Source organism: Macaca fascicularis, chromosome 17 (assembly GCF_037993035.2).
Source record: "Macaca fascicularis isolate 582-1 chromosome 17, T2T-MFA8v1.1".
Lineage (NCBI taxonomy): Eukaryota > Metazoa > Chordata > Mammalia > Primates > Cercopithecidae > Macaca > Macaca fascicularis.
The window spans coordinates 88,890,157-88,910,146 of record NC_088391.1 but is presented as its reverse complement, the minus strand read 5'-3'; the positions used below and the strand labels follow the sequence as shown (position 1 = coordinate 88,910,146).

The 19,990-nt window shown below is 39.8% G+C and overlaps 1 protein-coding gene across 1 annotated transcript in view; it reads right to left on the bottom strand.

Moving 5' to 3' along the window:
* The window catches only part of IPO5 (importin 5), a 47,518-nt gene that overhangs the window by 10,989 nt on the left and 16,539 nt on the right, over window positions 1–19,990 (bottom strand). Inside the window, exons 8-18 of the mRNA XM_005586124.5 lie at window positions 19,826–19,946; window positions 15,731–15,818; window positions 13,019–13,125; window positions 10,427–10,551; window positions 10,242–10,331; window positions 9,978–10,151; window positions 6,669–6,887; window positions 5,215–5,298; window positions 3,345–3,477; window positions 3,134–3,255; window positions 924–1,020 (exon numbers count right to left, since the gene is read on the bottom strand). Coding sequence (XP_005586181.2) covers window positions 924–1,020; window positions 3,134–3,255; window positions 3,345–3,477; window positions 5,215–5,298; window positions 6,669–6,887; window positions 9,978–10,151; window positions 10,242–10,331; window positions 10,427–10,551; window positions 13,019–13,125; window positions 15,731–15,818; window positions 19,826–19,946 — 1,360 coding nt within the window. The remainder of the gene's footprint in view (window positions 1–923; window positions 1,021–3,133; window positions 3,256–3,344; window positions 3,478–5,214; window positions 5,299–6,668; window positions 6,888–9,977; window positions 10,152–10,241; window positions 10,332–10,426; window positions 10,552–13,018; window positions 13,126–15,730; window positions 15,819–19,825; window positions 19,947–19,990) is intronic.

Here is a 19,990-nt window from a genome sequence, read left to right as displayed (position 1 = left end):
GTGGTGAAAACCCGTCTCTACTAAAAACAAAAAACAAACAAACAAAACAAAAAACAAAAGTTAGCTGGGCATGGTAGCACATGTCTGTGATCCCAGCTACTCAGGAGGCTGAGGCAGAAGAATCACTTGAACTTGGGAGGTGGCGGTTGCAGTGAGCTGAGATCGTGCCACTGCACTCCAGCCTGGGCAACAGAGTGAGACTCTGTCTCAAAAGAGAATGCAGATGTACCAAGCGACGTTTCCCCCAAAGGTGCTATCCACATTGGAAATGGAGGATTCTCACTGCTACAGAAAGTTGACTATCTATCGCTGGTTCTCTAATCTATTAAGACAGGTCTTTGCCAGGCACAGTGGCTCACGCCTTTAATCCCGTAACTTTGTGGGGCCAAGGCAGGAGGATTGCTTGAGCCTAGGAGTTTGAGACCAGCCTGGGCAACACAGGGAGACCTTATCTCTACAAAATAATAATAAAAATATAGCTGGGCACGGTGTTGTGCACGTAGGTCCCAGCTACTTGGGAGGTTGTGGTTTCAGTGAGTCCTGATCACGCCACTGCACTCCAGCCTAGGTGACAGAGTGAGACACCATCTTTTAAAATAAAACTCTTATTTTCTTAACGTTTACCAAAAGATATTTGGGGAAAGTAGCAACTATATATAATTCTAATCATTTGCTAATTATTTATCCTTAAATCCTTAAGTGGGCCACAGAAAGCTGACAAACAGAGGATAGGTGACATTTTCTTTTTCATGTTTTGGCACAAGTGGAAACAAAGGCACACGCAGAGGACCGAGTTTATCACCCTGAAGCACAGTTAGTGCAAATACAATCATGGTGATGTCTACTTCAGTGAACACTGTCTAATACTCCAAGAAACAACTTTACTAAATCTACACGTTTTGTATTCAAAGGTTGTAGGATATCATCGTGGAAATAAAACTTCAGTAAAGGGACCATCAGTTTGACAACCTGTTCGGTGTACTCCACAAAGCCTTCCTTTAACTCCTTAGCATAGCAAACCTGTAACCAAAGTATTGGGAGGAAATAAAGATTCATGTTAGTTTTCAAGCATTAATATTAACAAACAGCAAAATCATTAAGGACCATAGGAGGTTGTACTTTGACTAGAACTACATTTAAAGCTGCATGTAGAACTGTCAAATTAGTCTTCCAACTAAAAAGAGTATTAAAAGGGTCATGAAATGATTGTAGTATCGGTGAGTGACAAAAAGAAAAAAAAAGGAAATTATTGTCATATACATTGTCTTTCCAAGGCTGGAATCATTCATATTCTATTCAGCAAGTTTTAGCCAATACATCGAACAAAATGTATCACTTATTAGAGGAAAAATCATTCTAAAAGACACATCACCCCTTCCCCAACCCATCAGTTAATTGTAGCATTTACTTTGTAAATGTGTAGCAAACAGGCTTCTGTTATTTTGTATTTTTAAAAAATCATGGCTGGGCCCGATGGCTCATGCTTGTAATCCCAGCACTTTGGGAGGCCGAGGCGGGTAGATCACGAGGTCAGGAGTTCAAGACCAGCCTGGCCAACACAGTGAAATCCCATCTCTACTAAAAATAAAAAAATTAGCCAGGCATGGTGGCGGCTGCCTGTAACGCCAGCTACTTGGGAGGCTGAGGCAGGAGAATCGCTTGAACCCAGGAGGTAGAAGTGGCACTGAGCTGGGATCGTGCCACTATACTCCAGCCTGGGTGACAGAATTAGACGGATCGCGAGGTCAGGCGTTCGAGATCAGCCAGGCCAACGTAGTGAAAACCTGCCTCTACTAAAGATACAAAAAATTAGCCAGGCGTGGTGGTGCACGCCTGTAATCCTAGCTACTCAGAAGGCTGAGGTAGGAGAATCGCTTGAACCCAGGAGGCAGAGGTTGCAGTGAGCTGAGGTCAAGCCATTGCACTCCAGCCTGAGCGACAGAGTGAGACTCCGTCTCAAAAAGCAAAAAGAAACCCCAAAAAACCTAATTGTTTCATTCTCTTCTACTACATCTAAAGATTATTTTAAGATGTTATTATTTGTATTTGCTCTCCAGTTGAGAGGGGAAAAAACCCACAAAAATCCAAAGTGTTTATAATTTATAGATACTAAGTATTGTAGATGACAATAAGAAATATACTTTTAAATGAATTAGAACATGTAATATAAATACAAAATAAAATTGAAGCAACTTTTATTTAGGTTTACTTAACTGCTAAATTTGTAATATACCATAATTTCTAAAATCTAACTTTAAAAATAAGTATTAGCCAGGTGCGGTGGCTCACGCCTGTAATCCCAGCACTTTGGGAGACCGAGGCAGGCGGATCACCTGACGTCAGGAGTTCAAAACTAGCCTGGCCAAAAAGGTGAAACCCCATCTCTACTAAAAATACAAAAAAAAGCCGGCTGTGGTGGCAGCCGCCTGTAATCCCAGCTACTCAGGAGGCTGAGGCAGGAGAATCACTTGAACGCCGGAGATGGAGGTTGCAGTGAGTCGAGATCATGCCACTGCACTCCAGCCTGGGTGAAAAAGAGAGACTCCATCTCAAAAATAAATAAATAAAATAAAATAAAATAAAATAAAATAATTATCCTTCACTTTAAAACGCATGCTTATAAAGAAAACTAGGAACTAAATACACATACGCACACCATAAGCACCATAAGGGATAATAACTGAACATTTTGATTTTCCTGCTGTATCTATTTTTTTACACAATTGAAATCATACCAGTTTTGTTTTACATTAAATAGCATGAACACACTTCTGTTAATTTGTTTAAAAAATATTTCATGGCCACCTACTATAGACTAAGAACAAAACAAACAAAAATCCTTCCCTTGTGTAGCTTATATTCTAAACTCTTTGTAATGGCTGTATATTTATCATTCGTCTTCCCGCTAACAGGAATTTGGGCTATTTGCTGTTTTTTGCTATTTAAAACAGCACTGATAATGAAAGGTTTATCCACATGATTTCTTTAAAATGGAAAGAAAACTTTGCTTTTTAAGGAATATATTCCTGGCTCTCCAAAGTAATTTCTTTAGCAGCTATTAAAAGCACTCATATAAAATGTATATAAATATAAGATGTAAAACAAAAGTTTAGTAAAAATAGTGCTCTCTTACCAACATCTGGCAAGCAGTTGATTTTTCTTCTAGTCCTGCAGTTTTAATACCAAAGCTTTGCTGATCTCCAAGGTTCACAAATTCCCAACCATCATCATCACTCATATTCTCCATGTCTTGGGCTATTAACGGAAAAGAAAACAAATGCATATGACAAATAATAACAAAGAGAGAACTATTACAACCGATAGGTCCTTCTAAAGACACCTACTATCTAAAAGGGCTACTTCAGGCTTAATTGAAGCCGTTTTCATTAAAGGCCCCATAACCACTGGAAGGTACTGCTGAAATTCTTTTCCAAGGATTTTGCACATTCTGGCCCATGCTGAGATCATGTAAGAGATCTGGGGAAAAAATTTAAAATTAAAAAAATAGATTAAAAACCAATGGGTAAATGTGATAAAGTCATTTCCTTATTTCATAGAAATAATGTTTTATTGATACGTTTACAGTACTTAAGCAATAAGAGCATTTCTAAAGGTTATATACTTAAAAGGTTCAGAATCAATAATGAAATCCCTGTGAACTCACCCTACACTGGGATATGGACAGCAGGTGAGGCAAAAGACAAAGACCAGAACCTTGGGTATTTCTTTCTACTTTCAGTAAGTGATTCTAGTTTTCTTTCTTAGCATCTGAATCACCTAAATGAAACTAATCACCTAAACAAAGCCAAACATTTCGTCAACTCCCAGTCACAAATTTTTTGAAGACAGAAATGTATTTTATCTGACTCTGTATCCCTATTGCCTGCCACTCCATTCATTAAACATTTATTAAAACCCAAGAAACAAAACATCCTTTTCCCTTAGCTGTTATAATTTTCTCGTTAAGTGGCTGAGTATATTTAAAACACCTCTTCTCCTATTACTGTGTTTACACAGACTTCATCATCTGAAATTACCTAGAGAATCTGGTTCCATTCACCATCCCTGCAACCTAGAAAGTGATTCTTATCCCAGTATCTGTCATCCACCTACCTATTTTATTTATTAAGCATGGATAGACACATGCCCCACCTCTTAATGATTTCATATGTAAAAGTCCACCCACTCTTCAGATAGGTACTGGGTGTTTCTCACATGCCAGGCATGAAACTACATGCTGGCTGATACAAAGGTGAGCAACATGCCTTGTCCTTACCACCCTCCCTACTGCTTACAGTCCCCTCAGCCTCCCTACTGTCAGCAGCCTGCTAAGTATCCCTCCTGCCTGTTATCTCGGTACATACAAAACATACATGTATATTTGTATGTCATTTTGCAAAGAAAGCGAACAACAACAAAACACGCTTTCTCTGCAAAATGATATGTTTTCCTATTTAAACTAATACAGTGTGGCTATGTAAAGTCAAAATTTAATTCAACAATTATTTACGGAGTGCCTTGTTATATGTCAGGCGTTGGGAATACCATCAAGATTATGACAAACATTTATGATGTTACTATAACACAGTGCTGGAACTGCCCACCATTGAGACTGACCAGATCAGGAAAATCTTGTAAAGGATAAGAACTGTGAGCAAGCGTTAGCTGGGTGTATATACCTATGTGTGTATGTACATGTGTCGAGAGGCAGGGGTTCCTCCTAATGAAATGCCTTTGTCTGCTCATAGGCAGAGAGGCAAGCAGTGTGTCCTGAGATTCTTGGGTTCTGTATTTTCTGCCAGGGGAGGGAGGTCATGCAGACTTCAAAGGGGTAGGAGACATCTGAATGGAGATGTCTATTACATGCTGGAGAAATGAAACTTCAATTCTGAAGATCTGAAAGTTGCAAGCATATAGAGGAAACTGGAAGCCATGTCTATGAGTGACACTGCTCCATGGGAGTGAGAAGATAAGAGAGCCTTGGACAGAACTCACTAACACCAAAACTCGAGAGTCAGAGAAAGCAAGAGCAACCGACAACAGACTAGAAAAAGTGGCTTGAGAAACAGAAGGAAAATCAGTGAAGAATGTCTCTGCTAGTAGGGGTTGACAGAATGTCAAGAAACCTATCACTCCTTTTGTTTTAAATATATTGAACCGTGTGCTGTCCACAACTCATTAGCAGATCAAGGCAAATGCATTAAGACCACTTACCTGAGGATCATCATCTTCCATGTCATTGAAGTCTGTCTGGGTCTTTAACAATAGCTGCATCACATCTGATGCATCCTGCATGAACTAGAGGAAAATACGTAGAGAGACACTCGTTGCTACCGAATTTTGTTTCTTAATTAGCAAAGCGTTGCCAAAAAATTGACTACATTGCCCACATAGGTCATAACCTCCATAGATAAAACTATCATATTGAAAAATTCTCATCTATATTGTGACAGATTTAGTTCACTTTCTAGAAAAATATATTTTCCACTGAAGGGCAGTGGACTACAGTATAAAGGTACTTCTAATGGCATCAGGTGTTAGTCTATGGTTTAAGCATTTCAAGCAGTAAAACTGAATTCAAATTCAGAAAGAAAATTTTGGATTGTTTACAGAATTCACTACATAAAATTTTGTCTATGATTTTCACTTAACTCTTTGCAGTTCTGGTAATCTCCATTGTATAGACAGGCAGCGTTTTAAAGAGAAAATGAAAGCCAGATATATAGAAGTATTTTATTGGTATAAAACATACCAATGTTTTAGTGGTCAGTGTCTCACAGAAACCAGTTCCAAATATAAATTAATACTGATGCTGGTTTTGAAGAAGGCAAGACAGAGGTTCCCTGATGATAATTCTGAGGGTCAGAACATGAGGGTTCAATGACAGAGAAATTTCTTTTGCATTAGCTTGAACAATTCTGAGATGTTGGCTGAGAAACACATTGGCCAATGGTCCTTGGTAATTATTTTCTGAAGATCTATATGCATAGATTTCTCTCTTAGAGAACATTTGATGCATTTTAGATTAATAGGAAAGCAAGCGACATGTTTCCAAGCGCACATTTAAAGGGAACTAACATGGATACTGATTTCCACACACCTCCCATGAGATACAGTGTGTGTGGCGGGGAAAGGAGGAGGCATCAAGAGCACAGCTGAGCTAAAAAGAAACCTTAATATTAACAATGAAAAGACGGGCTGGGAGCGGTGGCTCACACCTGTGAGCTGATTGCTTGAGGTCCGGAGATCAAGGCTAGCCTGGCCAACATAGTGAAAGCCCATTTCTACTAAAAACACAAAAATCAGCTGGGAGAGGTGGCGCGTGCCTGTAATCCCAGCTACTTGGGGGGCTGACGCAGGAGAATTGCTTGAACCTGGGAGGCAGAGGTTGCAGTGAGCCAAGATCGTGCCATTACACTCCAGCCTGGGTGATAAGAGAGAGACTTGGTCTCAAAAACAAAACAAAACAAAAAACACCAAACCAAACAATAAAAAGATGAAGGCAGGAATTAATTTGTATATAAAACAGGAGCAATGTGAAAGGAGTAAGGAAAAAAAAACAAGCATCCAGAAAACCATTTATCAGAAGGAAAAAATCCCTCTAGTACTCTCAATGCCTCCACAGCCAAGTTATATACAGTAAATTCAACATAATAGAAATTACTTACTTTTTCCTTCCCAACAGCCAGACCAATGAGGCTAATGCATTCAATAGTTTTTCCTCTCAGAAGTCTCAGTTCTTTTTGAACCGCATTCTCAACGATGTGCTTCAGTGATGGCATAAATAAATCATAGTAGGGGACAAATTTTTCTTCTGCAGTATCTGCAACTGACGCAATGGATGTCACGACTTGTTCCAAAACTAACTTGGTGCCTTTTTGAATCAGCTAGAAGGAAGACACACAAATTATTACTTCAAAGGAAAACTGGAAGAAGTATTTAAATTTACAATTACTACTCCCTTCAAGTTCTTGAATGCTTTTCTGAAACAGCAGAATGAGACCACCTCTCCAGAAGCAGAGACTGCAGGTTTTGGAGGAAATTTTTATAAAAAGAATTTATGTTGAACTATTTATGTGAGTTTTTTTTCTGTCTTCTGTTAACACAATACCCCTTACTCATTTTTGTCTTGTCTCAAAGCACAGCTAATTCTTGAGTATAGATATGGACTCAAAATTTTTGTGTTCATCAACTTTAATGCCTACACTTCATACTCATTTTTTTCTTCACTGATTTCCTCTACTTATATTTTGTGCTGTCTTATTATGTCATAAAGAAAATTCCCTCTTTGGCCCCTGCCTTTATCTTCTAACCACCCCCTCCCCAGAAGATCCCACCAAGGAAACTTGCTGCCTTCTCCTGCATCTGTCTTGCTGAAACAGATGAGATGACCTTTTTCTCTGCACCAAAGACCTGGTGTTCTCTGACCCAGCTAGTAACAAATGCTTACTACCTATCTGCTGCTGGGCCTGTCCTGTCACCAGCAATATTTTAAAATAATTCTTCTGTAATCCCAGCACTTTGGGAGGCTGAGGAGGGCGGATCACTTGAGTCAGGAGTTCAAGACCAGCCTGGCCAACATGGTGAAACCCTGTCTCTAAAAAAACAAACAAATAAATAAATAAATAAACAAACAAATAAAAATTAGCCAGGTGTGGTGGCACACCCCAGTAATCCCAGTTACTAGGGAAGCAGAGGCAGGAGAATTGCTTGAACCAGGGAGGCAGAGATTGCAGTGAGCCAAGATTGTGCCATTGCATCCCAGCTGGGCTGACTAGAGCAAGACTTCCATCTTAAAAACAAAACAAAACAAAAAAAAACAAAAAAAAAGGAAGCCAGGCATGGTGACTCACACCTGTAATCCCAGCACTTTGGGAGGCCCAGGCAGGTGGATGACTTGAGGTCAGGAGTTCAAGAACAGCCTGGCCAACATGGTGAAACCCTGTCTCCACTCAAAACACAAAAATTAGCCGGGTGTGGTGGTGCACGCCTGTAATCCCAGCTACTTGGGAGGCTGAGGCAGGAGAATCGCTTGAACCTGGGAGACAGAGGTTGCGGTGAGCAGAGATTGCATTACTGCACTCCAGCCTGGGCAAGACTCCATGTCAAAATAAATTAAAGAATAAAATATAATATTTATTGACTCATATGAACCTGACCCAGTTACTACTTCAGATTTTCATAATTCCTCCCATCAACTACACCCACACTCTCAGCAGAGTTCTTTACCTTGTGTTACACATTCAACCATGTCTTCAGGAAGTTCTCTCACTTCCTGCTTCTGCATCTCAACCTCTGCTCCATGTTTAGTATGGACTGTGCTGCTGGCCTCAGAGAAATGTCTTTCCTCCTCCGCTAGGCTACCTTCTCTTCATACAACTCTTCCTCATGAACACTGTCCTCCTATCATCCCATCCCAACAACTCCTTCCACTTATCTTTAAAAACCCACATAGTGCCTCACTGCAGGAAGGAAGGGCAGGGGTACACAGGGCCTCTCACACCACAGCCACCCACCCAAACCTGTAAAGTCACGCTGGATCCATCCATTACTGATTTAACCAACCAACCTATCTGCCTTCAACTTGGTGTCCACCTCGGTCTGCCTTCGGGCACGTGCATGTTTCCTTTATCATATTCTTAGTCTGCTGTCATCTGATAGTGAGCACTTGGGCCTTTGTTTTTAAGTCCTCTCTCTTTGGCTTCTGAGACATTGCATTTCTTGTTTGTCTTGCTCTCTGACCAATCACCAGTGCTATGCAAACTGTGGTTTGTTAACTATTTGCTACCAGTTCATATTAAGTATAGGCATTGAGGGCATTAGAAACTTTCACAGCAATTTGAGAGCAGGTTTATATCTTTTATTTTCTATGCCTTTCTATGCCTTCTGTTCATTTCATTTTTATAACAGTAATCCATTTTCATTGCATTTGACAAACTGGGCTAAAATCCTTGCTTTTCACATCTACATCTCTCATGCACTGTGCTGGACTAACATCCTTCAATTGTTTTCAGGTTGTATCCCTTCCTTCAGCTGTAACTACAATCATTTTTACTTGGATACTCAAAAATGATCTTGTTTCTACAACTTCTGTGTTTCTGTCACCTTGGTTAGAATAGTCAACATTTTAAAATTTATTCTTTTATCTTTTTTTTTTTTTTTTTTTTGAAACACAATTTTGTTCTTGCTGCCCAGGTTGGAGTCAAGGGGTGCCACTTCAGCTCATTGCAAGCTCTGCTTCCCATGTTCAAGTGATTCTCCTGTCTCAGCCTCCCGAGTAGCTGGAATTACAGGCGTGTTCCAACACACCCGGCTAATTTTGTATTTTTAGGAGAGATGGGATTTCACCATGCTGGCCAGGCTGGTCTCGAACTCCTGACCTCAGGTGATCCACCTGCCTCAGCCTCCCAAAGTGCTGGGATTACAGGGGTGAGCCACCGTGCCTGGCCCTTTCATCTTTTAAAATTCAAACTGCCAGAAACAAACTGTTAATGCTTCCCATGAAATGTCTTTCAGAATCACCTCTTCCACTATTACTATCTAAGCTTCCTGGACAATGACAGTGTGATGGTCTTGCCTTAAATCTTTTCTTTTTTGTGTATGCCTCACCCAATGCTACTACACTAATTTCTTACCATATGATGATTTCCTGCAGCATTTAAGAACATAGAATGGTTTTTCACACTTTACATAAATCAGAGTTCAGAAATTTCTCTGCCTTATTTTCAGGGTGATCCATATACTGATTTTACCTGACCTTTAGCTGTATCTTTCCCAATTTCAGTTATCAGCCCACATTTTGGTCAAATCTGAATTTTTCTACTCATCACTCCACAACTCCGAACATCCTCCTTGGTTTTTTTTACTTTATATTCTTTATGGTCAGGCTGCAAGTCCCTCTTTCTCCAGTTCTTACCCATCAAATCAACCCAAATTAATCTACAAAGAGAAGGCAGCCTACAGATCTTAAAACTTACCTCTTGAAGCTTAAGTACCATAATGGAATGCAGATGTTTCACCAAATTATCCAAGTATGGAATAAGTAGTGACTTGGGACAGTCTTCAGTGAAGTTAATGAGGGCAGCAGCTGCATGGGCCTGCACACGTTGATTGCCTTGGTCTTCCATGGTCTGCAGCAGAGCTGCAATCACCTGTGAAATGAAACCAAGTGGGCATATATGGTGAAATGTCCACCCCTCTTCCTAAAGTCTGATTTGAGTGTCTGAGGACTTGTTACTTACCTTCTCATGAAATTTCTTTTGGAAACCAGGTGCAAAATCTGTAGCCATCTGTCCCACGGCATTACAGGCTGCATACCTCACTCGTGGATGCTGGAAAACGTTCCCTTTCATTAGTAAAAGCAATAAGGTTTCCACCTGAAGCTACAACACTAATCATTTTCAATCATATATTTACTGGTACTTACAGGATCCTGAAGAAAAAGTAAAACAAAATTTACTATCTCATTTAGAATTCCTTCCATTTGCTGGTGGCACCCTTCACCAATGGCAGATAAGGCCATCAATCCTGCATGCCGATATTTCCAGTCAGCTACAGAAAAAAATTACAGATGGAATACCAATTAGACACTATAAACATGTCATGCTGGTAGAGGGAGATGTAAAAAAGTTCTTATTTGGGAAAGAGTAAAAAAATTTTTTTAGAAAGGGTTATATGTATATATAACGTAATATAAAAACATTTGTATATTTACTTTTTAGAAAAATGAACAGAAAAAGTGCCCAACTAGACTACTTGATTCTAAAAGTATGTATCAGGCCAGGCGCGGTGGCTCACACCTGTAATCCCAGCACTTTGGGAGCCTAAGGCAGGTGGGTCAGGAGTTCAAGACCAGCCTGGTCAACATGGTGAAACCTTGTCTCTACTAAATAATACAAAAATTAGCCAGGCGTGGTGGCGGCGGGCACCTGTAATCCCAGATACTCGGGAGGCGCAGGTTGCAGTGAGCCAAGACTGAGCCACTGCACTCCAGTCTGGGTGACAGGGCGAGACTTCGTCTCAAAACAAAAACAAACAAACAAACAAAATCCTGTATCAATGGTGTGATCTTCATGTCTGCTTTTTAAATCTACTCTATAAAAATATTCACACAAGGTAAGCCAGAATTCCTGTAGAAGAGTGTTTACATTATTATTTGTAATCAATAAAAACAATTAGCATGGAATAGGGATTGTGGAATGTATGTGGCAATTAAAAAAAAATGAGGTAGGCTGTTACGTGGTGATACGACAAACTGTTGAGCAAAAGCTTAAAAAATATGATGTGTCCATACAGTATATTCACTTTAAAAATCCCCTCCGTATATGCATAAATGAGGTCAGAGGAAAGTCTCAGAGAGCTGTTAACAATGGTTACCTGTGAATATGAATTTAAAACCTTGCAAGTTGGCCGGGCACAGTGGCTCACGCCTGTAATCCCAGTACTTTCGGAGGCCGAGACAGGCAGATCACTTAAGGTCAGGAGTTCAAGATCAGCCTGGCCAACATACTGAAACCCCATCTCTACTAAAAATACAAAAATTAGGCCGGGTGCAGTGGCTCATGCGGTAATCCCAGCATTTTGGGAGGCCGAGGTGGGCGGATCACTTGAGGTTAGGAGTTTGAGACCAGCCTGGCCAACATGGAGAAACTCCGTCTCTACTAAAAGTACAAAAATTAGCTGGGTGTGGTGGTATATGCCTGTAATCCCAGCTACTTGGGAGGCTGAGACAGGAGAATTGCTTGAAACTGGGAGGTGAACATTATAGTGAGCCAAGACTGCACCACTGCACTCCAGCCTGGTTGACAATGAGATTCTGTCTCAAAAAAAAAAAAAAAAAAAAAAAATTAGCTGGGCATGGTGGCATGTGCCTGTAGTCCTAGTTACTCAGGAGGCAAGGGCAGGAGAATCGCTTGAACCCAGCGGGTGGAGGCTGCAGTGAGCTGAGATCACATCACCCTGGGCAATAGAGTGAGACTCCACCAAAAACCAGACAAACCAACAAATTTCTAACTTAAAACTTCTGCATTTTAATTTAAGAAAAGAACACATTAATTTATAATTAAAAAAGACAAATGAAAATAAAACATATACAATAATCAACTTTGGGATTGATATATATTATAGGTACAAAGGTAACTGACCAAATAGTAGGGAAATATTCACAGAAATAAAAAAGGATGGCCGGGTATGGTAGCTCATGCCTATAATCCAAGCACTCTGGGAGGCTGAGGCAGGAGGACTGCTTGAGGCCAGGAGTTTGAGACCAGCCTGGGCAACATAGCGAAATCCCATGTCAACACCACCACCAGCAGCAACAGCAATAACAGCAACAGCTGCCCTCCAAGGCAGGTGGGCTTCCACCATCACCTCAGTCAGGGGCAAAAAAAGAAAGAAAGAGTTTCTTTTTTGATAACATTAGATAGAATTTCTTCTTTTAAAAATAAAAGATAACGGATGAAAGAAGATTATATGATTCAAACATTCTAATATTTCTTAAAAGTTCAAATAATGTCACTTTCAAATTCAAATCTAAATATTTTTGGCAAGGAAGTAAATCTGTACATTTTCTTTGGGATTGACAATTTCATGTCAATGAATTGGGTTAAATATGGATGGTAAAAAGACAAGATTAATTTTTTTTTTTTGATGGAGTCTTGATCTGTCGCCCAGGCTGGAGTGCAGTGGCATGATCTTGGCTCACAGCAACCTCTGCCTCCTGGGCTCACGTCATTCTCCTGCCTCAGCCTCACAAGTAGCTGGGACTACAGGCGCCCGCCACCACGCCTGGCTAATTTTTTTCTTTTAGTAGAGACAGGGTTTCATCATGTTAGCCAGGATGGTCACGATCTCCTGACCTCGTGTTCCGCCTGCCTTGGCCTCCCAAAGTACTGGGATTACAGGTGTGAGCCACCATGCCTAGCCAAGATTAATTTTTAACAGTCTAAACATATCTTAGAATTTAAGCTTTAGAAAGGGCACAACTTCACTATTCTAGCATTTGAAGGACATAGCTTACGATTTTGAAGCATTTGCATAATGTGTTCCTTGATCATCGGCAGAACGAGCTTTCCACCAAGTCCACAAGCCATTCGGTCTAGAGCACTCTCGCCTGCAACTGCATTGCTAAACACATAAACAAAATTATGTATTCAATATATCTGAAATACAAAATAAATAGTAGACTCTACAGACATACGTCTAATCGTATTATTATTAAACTAAGACTGAGAAAGAATTCAAGCTATCTTTAAATGTGGAACTGAAATTAGGGGTTTAAAAACCCTATAGCTTAGTAAAGAAAAAAAAGAGTAATTGCTTTTATCATGATCCACCATAGTTTAGAAAGTCATGTCTGAATCTTATTTTTCTTTTCTTTTCTTTTTTGAGACAGAGTCTCACTCTGTCGCCCAGGCTGAAGTGCAGTGGCGCGATCTCAGCTCACTGCAAACTCCGCCTCCTGGGTTCACGCCATTCTCCTGCCTCAGCCTCCCGAGTAGCTGGGACTACAGGCGCCCGCCACCACGCCTGGCTAATTTTTTTGTAGTTTTAGCAGAGATGGGGTTTCACCATGTTAGCCAGGATGGTCTCGATCTCCCGACCTCGTGATCCACCCGCCTCAGCCTCCCAAAGTGCTGGGATTACAGGCGTGAGCCACTGTGCCTGGCCTGAATCTTATTTTTCAAGACCATCCTCACCCCCTACTGGCTAAAAACTGTTCTCAGAAACAGCTTCTGACACTTTCAACACTCCAGTAAAAGCAGTGTTGAAAGAACCTTGTGTATTTCATTTCCTAGAAATACAGTCTTCAAACTTGTCAATGAACAGAACATGGAAAACCGAAAAGGGTGCAGAGAATGTATAATTTTCCCCACTGAGTTTATTCACCTTTAAAGGGGTGCAAACTGCACTGCCAGAAACTATGCATAGTTATGTAAACACAATTCTACTATTTTCTCTGAAAGCTGAAGGGATGTGGGCATAAAAGCATTTGGACTTATCCTGGCTTAGAACTGGAAGATCAGTAGTGAATTTCACATGCATTATCTTTACTGTGTAAAGACAATACTATAAAAGTGAAGCTATAAATTACCTTCAGAACAGGTTTTTAGACTTAAAAAATCTCCCCTTGAAAATATATTCATGCCCTGTTTACTCACAAATTAGAAAATCTTATTCACCTAGTCTAGAAAACAAAGTTTCTTAAACTGTATAAATTTAAGTGCCATTTACAGGGCAAATTAAAGGACAAGTAGCAGCACATTACAGTAACTGAACCAGAAAGGAAATTCAAGCTAGTCCTGGTCTTCTCTTCAGCCATTATCAGGTGTTTCCAGTGAAAGATTACTTTCATATACTTCAAAACAGTATTAAAGCCAGAAATCAGTCATTTTTAATAATGGGATTAAGTATCAAAAATGCACCATACATTCTAAAGACAAATGTCTTTAATTTTTTCTTTTATTAACCTAGTAGTTTATACTGACTCCAAGTCTTTCGGGCGAATAATTTCAGCTCCTTTTTTTTTTGCGACAGAGTCTCGCTCTGTGGCCCAGGCTGGGGTGCAATGACGTGATCTCAGCTCACTGCAACCTCCGCCTCCCAGGTTCAAGAGATTCTCCTAGCTCAGCCTCCCGAGTAGCTGGGATTACAGGTGTTTGCCACCAGGTGCGGCTAATTTTTGTATTTTTAGTACAGATGGTGTTTCAACATGTTGGTCAGGCTGGTCTCGAACTCCTGACCTCATGTGATCTGCCCGCCTCTGCCTACCAGAGTGCTGGGATTACAGGCGCGAGCCACCACACCCGGCCAATTTCAGCTTTTTTAAAGAAAAAGTGGTAGGATAATGCACTGGGAAGAATGAAAGAAATAGTAATTAACCCCAGTACATTAACTGGCTACATAACCTCAGACAAATCACTCAATCTTCAATCTCCCTTTCTGCATCTGTAATATACCTCTGGGACTACTAATAAAGTTGATTAAAGTAACAGAACTCTGAGGTGCTATGTTTCAATATACATTCATTACTACTGCACAGTGAGTACAGATTTTGGTTGACTTTTCCTGTATTCATGGGACTTCCTAAGCTGAAATAAATAAGTACAATAGTAATTCCAGTATTACTGTCACCTGGTGTGACTTTTAATCTTTTCACCACTGGATCCTGTCTATCCTGAAGTTAAACTACTTTTTACTAGGAAAATATGATGTGTATCGCAGGGAATTTTGTTGAAACAATTATTCTAAGGGAAGTCTTTGCCTATAAAAGCATTTATCACAAAAAAGCTTCTTTATACATGTTTTAAAAGATACTCAAACTAAAAAAACAAAAAAACAAAAAAAACCTTGGAAATAATTTAGAGTAAGACAGTTAAAAACACAGCTACTTTATTTGCTGTTTTCATGTCATACTTTTTTTAAAAAACTTCCTTGTTTGTTGTTGTAGGTATCTTTCCATTCCTGATTACAAAATACAACTTTATGTATTAACTATTAAAGTATTTTTATGAACTTTCAAGGAACATAAATTTTATTAATATGTTATATATGAAAACTAAAGAAAATACTATCTATAAAATGTGACACAGCAATACATACAACAGCAAGGCAAAGTGCCCCATATTCCAGGCTTAAAAGTTTACCTTCAGGTTACAGGGTGCAATGGTGAAGAGATGGGCCTTGGAGCCCTAGGGCTCTCACTGCCACCCTGGACACTATGTTTGATTACCTGTCAAAATCATCATCTTCTAGTTCATCTGCATTTGCCCAGTCCTCATCTTCTTCCAAATCAACCATCATTGCTAACATCTGAGGAACTAAAGTAAACAATTATTTCACATCTGAAGACTGTGACTTTATTTTACACATACCACTATTTATAACAAGAATTTTAATATTTCACTTTGCCTCTAAGAGAGTAAGACAGAACAATTATTTGTCTGTGCCCCCAAAACCTGGTTTGTTAAATTTTAACCTTTTGTCATATTTGCTTTTATCTTTTCTTTAAAAAGTAACATTCATAAGTCAAACCCTCCTATGAAATTCCCAAATCCAATTACATTCTCCCCCGGTCACCAGAGGTAAGAAGCAACATCACAAAACAGATGTTTCACATTCCTCAATTGTTTTTTTCACACTTGAACTACAGATCTATATCTCTATACAAAATTACAGTACTATTTCAAGATTCGATTTTTTATATAATAAATGGTTTCATAATATATGCACCTTGGCAATTTGCTTTTTTCTCAACACATAAGCATTTCAATTTAATTAATAGCATTCCATTATATAAACATACTACCCACTGTCCAGCTGATAAACATTTTAGTTGTTTCCAATTTCTTCCTCCTATAAAATTTGCTTTGATGAGATTATTACATCTTCTCTCTGACAAGCATGAGTCTAGGCATGAAATCGTTATTACTACCTTCAAATAGTACTAAAAAATTACCAAGCAAGGCCAGGCGCAGTGGCTTATGCCTATAATCCCAGCACTTTGGGAGGCCAAGGCGGGCAGATCACAAGGTCAGGAGATCGAGACCATCCTGGCTAACATGGTGAAACCCCAAATACAAAAAAATTAGCCGGGCGTGGTGGCGGACACCTGTAATCCCAGCTACTCGGGAGGCTGAGGCAGGAGAATGGCGTGAACCTGGGAGGTGGAGCTTGCTGTGAGCCAAGATCACATGAGCCACTGCACTCCAGCCTGGGTGACAGAGTGAGACTCCATCTCAAAAAAAAAAAAAATAATAATAATAATAATTACCAAACAAGCTGTGCTCTGCACAGCTGTTGCAGAAACTATGTGACGTTTCAGTGGAGGTCTGTATTATTTCACAAAAATGTGTGAAGTGCCCTGTGGCCGGAATAAGCGTCCTCTTGGTTCTACATCTTTCATCAACAATTGATATTGTCAAACTTTTGGGCAACTTGTATTCCACAATTACACTGGTTTTTATTGAGACTTAGCAGGGTTCATTAGATATCTCAGATCCCTCTTTTATGAATTTCCTGGCTGGGCCTGCTGGTGCACACCTGTTATCCCAGCACTTTGGGAGGCTGAGGTGGGAGGATCCCTTGAGCCCAGGAGTTCAAGATCAGCCTGGGCAACATGGTAAAACCCTATCTCTACCAAAAAACAAAAATTAGCCAGGTGTGGTGGCATGTGCCTGTAGTCCCAGCTACCTGGGAGGCTGCAGTGAGCTGAGATCACGTCACTGCACTCTAGCCTGGGTGACAGAGCGAGACCCCGTCTTAAACAAAAAGAGCAATGAATTTCCTCTTCTCAGCCTTTGTGTATTCTCTAGATAACAAAACTGTTGATTGTGTGCACTGTAATTATTTTCTTCCAGTCTGTGGCTTTTCAGTTCGTTTATGGTATATCCGATTGGTCAAAAAACTGTTTTAACATTTACAAATTTGGCAATGTTTACATCAATGGTTTGTGATTCAGTGTTAAAATGCTTCAGTCTTAAAGTGCAGTCTTAATCTACTATTAAGCATTACTTATAAAATGTATCTGTAATATTTAGTTCTTAATTTAATTTTTTTAACTAGTTCTAGTGTGCAAGGTGATATTCAGGTCTTCAGTAGAACCCAAATTATTTTTTTAATAAGCTGTCTAGAGTTGAAATTTTTTCTCCATAGAAATAACCAGTTATATTCTCAGCTCTTAAGTGGGAGCTGAGCTATGAGGATGCAAAGGCATAATAATGATACAATGGACTTTGGGGACTCAGGGGAAAGGTGGGGAGGGGAGTGAGGGATAAAAGACTAAACACTGGGTACAGCGTACACTGCTCCCGTCATGGATGCACCAAAATCACAAAAATCACCACTAAACCAAACACCACCTGTTCCCCATAAATCTATTAAAAAAAAAAAAAAAAAAAAAGAATGAACCAGTTATTCCAGCAACTTTTTTTTTTTTTGAGACAGGGTCTCGCTCTGTCACCCAGGCTGGAGTGATCTTGGCTCACCGCAGCTTTGACCTCTTGGGCTCCAGCAATCCTCCATCTCAGTCTCCTGAGTAGCTGGAATCACAGGCGTGTGCCACCATGCCCGACTAATTTTTGTATTTTTGGCAGAGACAGGGTTTTGTCACGTTGCCCAGGCTGGTCTCAAACTCAGGAGGACATGCGATTTGCCCACCTTGGCTTTCCAAAGTGCTGGGATTACAGGCCTGAGCCAGTATGTGGGGTCCTAAGAACTTTCGATCAATTATCTTTTTAAAAATGGCTTTGTTCCCAGGTGAGTGGATCCTCTCCTACACTCTATCCTTTGTTCCATCCAATCCATTGTCAACACCCGCATCATCAATGCATTCTAAATTCACAGAGTTGATGGGGCAAGATCTCCACTTTATTTGTCAAAATTGTCTTGGCTACTCCAGGCCCTATGTTCTTTCAGAAGAATTTCAGGATCGTTCTATCATAACCCTAGATTAATTTGAGAACTGACACTTCGTTCTTGTATTAGTCTTTCAATATGTTATTCAACATTCTCCATATAAGTCTTATATACCTTTTGATTTATTCCCAGTTACTACAACTCATGCCTATAAAATTTTCTAAGTGATTACTACGTATAATGGAACACTTACAATAAAATGCTCTCATATCTAAGGATCTTGCTTAACCCTTTGATTAGCAGTTTATCTGTTTAGTCTTTAGAATTTTTTGTAGACGATAACCTCATAGCCTACAAATAAGCAATATTTTTGTTTCTAATTCTTTTTTTTTGAGACAAGTTTCACTCTTGTTGCCCAAGCTGAAGTGCAATGGTGCAATCTGGGATCACTGCAATCTCCGCCTCCTGGATTCAAGCAATTCTCTTGCCTCAGACTCCTGAGTAGCTGGGATTACAGGCATGCACCATCACACCTAGCTAATTTTTTGTGTTTTTAGTAGAAACGGGGTTTTAGCATGTTAGCCAGGCTGGTCTCGAACTCCTGACCTCAAGTGATCTGCCTGCCTCAGCCTCCCGAAGTCCTGGGATTACAGGCATGAGTCACCGCACCCGGCCATCGTTTCTAATTCTTATAACTTATTTTTATCTCTTAATGCATCAGCTGGGGCAGTCAGTACAACACGAACAGTGATAAAGGAGATATTTTTCTTGTTCCTGACTTTAATGGAAATGTTTCTAAAATTCCAACCACTACCTCAGTGTAAGACAAAAGGTAGGTACCACTACGAAATAAATCTGGTGATGTATTTACCCTCTAAATTAAGTGTTCAAGTACTCATTAGCTCATTAAGAAATGGCTAGGCCAGAAAATGATCAGGTTAGTTCTCAAGTCCTTATCCCAGCACAATGAAACTTTAAAGTAGTATTTCCATAGCACAATAGCCATTTAAGTTTCTGCTGCAATGAGGGTCTATAAAACAAAAGCAATGTAATATAGTGAACAGAGCCACGACTAGAGTGTTAGACCTTGTTCTAATCCTATCTTCACTGGTAACACACATTATTTTGGTTTGCAGTTCGCTACTGTATATCTATATATCCCTGCTGAATTGTTTTTGACTGTATTAACTGTGCCCAATATTTAACATATAAATGATAGAGTCTGTCACGGTTCACTCTAGAAATGTTATTTTTAACACCAGATTTCAGGGTGCCTGCAAAGTCTTAAAGGCATAATCACAATGTGGGGGTCCACGCTTGCATGTATTGAGATGCATTTTCCCAAATTCATCTGATTCTAAAAGGATATTCATTATATTCTCAACAATCTGAGAAATTACACAACCCTCAGCAAATTTATCCAAAAATTTGGCCACATTACACATAAACTATCTGAAGACTGTTGACTTACTAGTCTGTGCAACAATATTGGTATGTTTTCTTAACATAGCAGCTGCAGTCTCAGAGAGGGTGACAATAACTTCAAGGGCAAGCTGGCGTTGCATATTGTTGAGGCTAGTGTCTCCACACAACTACAAAGAAGACATATTTGTATACATTTAATAGTTTAGATTAG